Source organism: Nestor notabilis, unplaced genomic scaffold (genome assembly GCF_000696875.1).
Source record: "Nestor notabilis isolate BGI_N333 unplaced genomic scaffold, ASM69687v1 scaffold21460, whole genome shotgun sequence".
In the NCBI taxonomy this organism is placed as follows: Eukaryota; Metazoa; Chordata; class Aves; order Psittaciformes; family Psittacidae; genus Nestor; species Nestor notabilis.
Genome location: NW_009912833.1, coordinates 1 through 4,892, shown reverse-complemented (window position 1 = coordinate 4,892; position 4,892 = coordinate 1). Strand labels below are relative to the sequence as shown.

General features: G+C 56.0%; 1 protein-coding gene across 1 annotated transcript; it reads right to left on the bottom strand.

Moving 5' to 3' along the window:
- Positions 1-1,087: 1,087 nt before the first annotated feature.
- On the bottom strand, positions 1,088-4,885 carry LOC104411228 (DNA-binding protein SMUBP-2-like; the record flags this gene model as incomplete). The annotated part of the gene is given in 4 exon segments (XM_010021606.1): positions 1,088-1,194; positions 1,196-1,384; positions 3,762-3,925; positions 4,555-4,885. Coding segments are annotated over 4 exon segments (791 nt in total), but the record flags the coding sequence as incomplete, so codon positions are not given.
- Between the last annotated feature and the right edge of the window lie 7 nt (positions 4,886-4,892).

The window sequence follows — 4,892 nt, the reverse complement described above, 5'->3', positions numbered from 1 at the left end:
GTTTACTAGAGGGTGAGGAGGGTTTTGGACGTGGTTCTCGGCCCATGTAAACAGGAGCTGAGGTTTAGGGGACAATTTGCTTATGAGCTACTTGACCTCGTATTTGGGAAGAGACAGATGGAGAAATGCTTGGCTGTCCTGCAGCCCCTGCTGAGCCTTTGGGCAGGACGAGCTGAGGGCCTTGCACTGCCGCTGGAATCACTGTTTGGTAAGGTGTGTGCTGCTCAGCCCCAGAACAATGGGCAATATATGGTTTGGGGCTTTTTGTGTCCCCCTCTCCAGCCATTCCTCTGTGAGTATGGGAGAGGGATCAGTTTTGGGGGTACAGGACCAGGTACAGGCAGGGACAGGGAGGCTGAACGTGAGGCTCCCTCCTGCCTGCACAGACCTTGCAGGGCTGGATGTGCCTTTGCCACTGTGGATCTTCCCTCTTGCTTCCCAAGGAGCTTTGCAGGAAGGGCAGGACAAGAAGAAATGCGGCTCCTCTGAGGTCTGGGAAGGGACCAGCAGGCAGCAAAGAGGGAGAGACCTCACCAGTGCTGTGCAGGGGGACCAGCAGGCAGTGGATGGCAGCTCTCCCAGAGCATGTTTTGGAGCAGGGTCAGGTCTTGAGGCCTCTCCATCCCCACACAGCCCCAGAGTAGGATTGAGCTCTGCACGGGCCACTTCCCACAGGGATGCATCCCTGGCTGCTGTGTGGACACACCAGTGTCACTCCGACAGCGAGCAGAGCCAGAGAATTGCTGGGCTGGGGCAGTGGAGCTGGAGCACCCACTCTCTTGTCACCCTCCCTGCAGAAGAGGCTCACCCGGGGCTTTTAGGTCCTCTCATGTTCCTGCTCACAGACATTTATCATTTTACTGTAGCAGGAGAAACACCACAGGGGCAGCTGGTTGCTTTAGGTGTTGAGTATCCATCTTTACTGGCATTCTCCAGCCTCTCCCTGTATATCCATCACTTTGGCAGTGAGGATAACCAGGACAAACAGAGCTGCTCTCCTTCCTCTGGCTCAGCTCTGTGGTCCAGAGAGACCCAGTGACTCTTTATGGAGGCACGTAGGCTCCAGGCTGTCCTTCACCACCCAAACCCGAGAGCTCCCACCTTCCCCTTGGAAGCTTTAGCAGCATCTTTGGCTTTCACAGTCTGACCCGTGACTTCAAGGCTTAAAAGAAGCTGTTGAGCTCCTTTACTTCTCCTTGTCTCTCTTCTTGCTCTTCCTCTGGCTGGTGAGCTCGCTGAGCTTCTTGTCCAGGCGCCGCTGGAGATGGGCTCTCTTGGCCGGGTCCAGGGAATTGTCTTTGGAGCCACCCCCGGGATACAGGACCCCTTCCCTGCTGATGCGCTGCCGCGCCTGCGCCTTGGCCTTGTCCCCACAGCCATGAACCTGGTGAGGAGAGAAGGGACACTGGTGGGAAACAGGGAATGTGATCACACACGTGGGAATCGGGTGGGTTTACTCCCAGAGCCTGGAATTCCAGTTGCTTTGCACCTTGCCCATGTGAAGACCTGGATCTTCCTTGGTTCTCATGTGAGAGCCAGGAATAAACCTGATTATGTTCTCTGCTAATACAGAGAGACTTGGGGGGTTGGGGGGGGGGGAAGGGGGGAAAGAAGTGAAACAGGACAAGTGACTTGGGAAATAAGAAGAGACCATTTTAGCCATTATCTGCTGTTCAGTGTGATTAGGTCTGTTCTTTGCAGTGGAATTAAAAAGCTTCATAACACTGATTTTGTGCAGGCAAACCTCCAAACCCAGTCTGCGCTGAGGCCCAAGGCTGCGCTTAAGGTATCTTAAGCCAAGTTCAAACCATCCTGAATCATCTCCACCAGGTAGGATTCCAGCCTGTTCTGCCGTGACAGACCTCCCTGTCCATGGAGCAGGTGATCAGGGGCTAGAACAGCCCCTGGCCTGCAGCTCCTGGCCAGGATGGGGACTGCTGAGCCCACTGCCTGATCTGCACCAGCCGTAGCCAAGAGATCCTACAGACCTACCTTAAAACAGGTACTAACCCCACATCAGCAGGGGCTGAAGCACAGGCATCAGTCAGTGGGGTCTGTGTGCTGCATGGGGAGGGGGTCAGCAGCTAGAGGGGGGCATGAGTCACAGAATCACAGAATGATTTGGGTGGGAAAGGACCTTAAAGCTCCTCCAGCTCCAACCCCTGCCACGGGCAGGGACACCTTCCACTAGAGCAGGTTGCTCCAAGCCCCTGTGTCCAACCTGGCCTTGAACACTGCCAGGGATGGGGCAGCCACAGCTTCTCTGGGCACCCTGTGCCAGCGCCTCAGCACCCTCACAGGGAAGAGCTTCTGCCTCAGAGCTCATCTCAGTCTCCCCTCTGGCAGGTTCAAGCCATTCCCCTTGTCCTGTCCCTACAGGCCCTTGTCCAAAGCCCCTCTCCAGGTTTCTTGTCAGTCCCTTTAGGCACCTCTCCTCTGAACAGTGACCAGAGGCTCCAGCCCCTTCAGATGGCTCCAGACATGTGCTGGAGCCCCTGTTATGGCCAGGCTGGGGTAGGAGGTCTCAGGCTATTTCACGCTGAAGCCTGATAACACCTGGGAAAAAGACTGAACACTAAGAAGCAACAAAAACTCGATGACATGGATTTCATCCTTCCAATGGTTTCTTGTTGGAGCTCTCATTGTAATTCAGCAGGGAGAGGCAGTTCTGCAGGAAAGAAATTTACATCCACACTGGATTGTGAATGACCATAAATACAGCGATTCTTTGCCATGGAAACAGATAGTGCTTGACAGGGGGAACATCCGTGTGGAGGATTTATAGGTCAGCTGCTAAATGTTGCTAAGCTCCATGCAGTGAAGAGCTACGCCTGAGGGATGAGGATGACGGGCACAGGAGGCTGCAGCTCGATGGACAATCATCACATCTCAGCTTGTGTCCTCGTCACAGCACGTCAGCTCTGCCTACAGGACTCAAACCCTGCGGCCAGCTTGAAATGAGCACCATGCTGCCAAGCCCGGAGGCTTGAACTTGTCTGCCTGCCTCTGCACCCAAACAGAAAGATGAAGCCTGACATCACTTTAACCTTAGTTTCCTTCCCTCCTTCCCAGATCCGGGGAGGGAAGGGCTGTCAAGCAGCTATGGATGAACTGCAGGACAGAAGCTGTTGGTTCAGTGGCCATCACACTCCCATGTTGGTGCAGGATGTTACAGAGCTGCTGAGATGCCTGCTCAAGAGTCCTCCACCGCAAGAAAGCATAGCAGAGAAGGCAGAGGGACTGCTGTCACTCAGGTATGGATGGGAGCTAGAGCTGAGGCTGCACAGTGTGGAGCAGCTCAGCTCCAAGCCAGGCACTTAAGGAAACACCTAATTGCTGCTCTGTGTGGGCTCAAGCCTTGTCTTGTCCCCAGGCTGCAGAGGGAAGCTGCAGAGAACTGGGAATGGTGTGTCCAGGCTCCCTCGTCACTGCCTTAGGCTCATGCCTCTTTGCTCCTCCTCTCTGCCTTGCTTTATCCTGCACGGCCTGGGAGTGTAAATCAGAATCATGGAATGGTTTGGGTTGGAAAGGACCTTTAGATCTTCCAGTTCCATCCCCCTGCCACAGAATGGTACGGAAGGGCACAAAGCAAGAGAGGGAAGCAGCAGCAGCTCTCGGGAGGCAGCGAGCAGAGCCCAGATGTTAACATCTGTCAGCTCTTCCTCCTGCAGCTCCAGCTAAAGCTCTGCCAGAGAGGGTTCTGCAAGGAAATCCTTCCGGGAGCTCCCACATTATCCCCCTCCCCTGCAGCCCCCCCGTACCTCCGGGACGTGGTGGCTGAGGCAGAAGCGGTGGTGGCAGTGGTGGCAGAGCTGGCCCAGGATGGTGACACTGGCTTTGCAGTGGGGGAAGCCACACGTGTTGTCAGCTTTGATGGCAGCAGAAATCAGGGCGTCGATGTCTTCTTCTGCCTCTGCTGGCTTGCCTGGGGAGCAGAGACCACACTGACCCACCTGCAGGGACACTGACCCCAGGGCACCCGCCGCTGCAGCCTGGGCTGGGGAGGAGCAGCACGAGCCTGGGAGTCACTGTTTGCAGGGACTGGGATTTCAGCCCTGTGAGACCTGTCATTCACAGGCATGAGCTCAGGGCTCCCTCCTGCAGCGTGCCTGGCTGCCTCCCTCTGCTAACAGTGAAGAGGATGGGATGTATCTGGCAGGGAGGACAACAGCTCCTGGCTCTGTTTTCCCCTGCCTCTGTGTTTAGGAGGCAGCCACCTAGTTCAGTGTGGGCCAGATACTCCTCTTAGCTCCTCTCCCTACATTTGGGAGCCTCCAATCTAACTCCTGAGCCTGGAAAAGGGTCCCCAGTGTTTTTATTTTGATCTAAGAGTGTAATTCCCCTCTCCAGGGATGCTGCAGCCAAGTGATGCACGTTCCTGCCAGTCCTCACATGCCTGCACTGACAAGCATCGGAGCGCTTTCCAAAACCACATCCCATACTCCATGCACACAGACAAATCCCAAGGCCTGGAGGCAAAACTATGAGGATTAAGTTGCATGATCCGTTCAAGTAAGCCCCTTAATTGTGCTGGTTATGAATAGAGTGACTTACCTTTGGCTTCACCTTTGTCTTTCCTCCTGCTGCTGGCCCTGGGCTCCTGAGCCTTCCTCGCTGCCTCCTCCCGTCTGGCTTTCTCCCTCTGAACTCTCTCGAGGTGCAGGGCTTTCAGGTCCACTTTCCCCGAGCTCTGGCTGCTCCCTGCGGGCTCAGCAGGGGCAGGGGTTTCGCTGCTGGGCTGCTGTGGCTGAGGACGGGGATGCTGCTCGCTGGGGGGGGCGGCCGCAGGCAGTGCAGGCTCGGGGGGCTCTTTCCTGCGGACGCTGATGTACCGGTCCCTGCCCTCCCCGGTGCTCCCGTGCTGCAGCCCCAGCTCCTCGGCCATCTGGTGA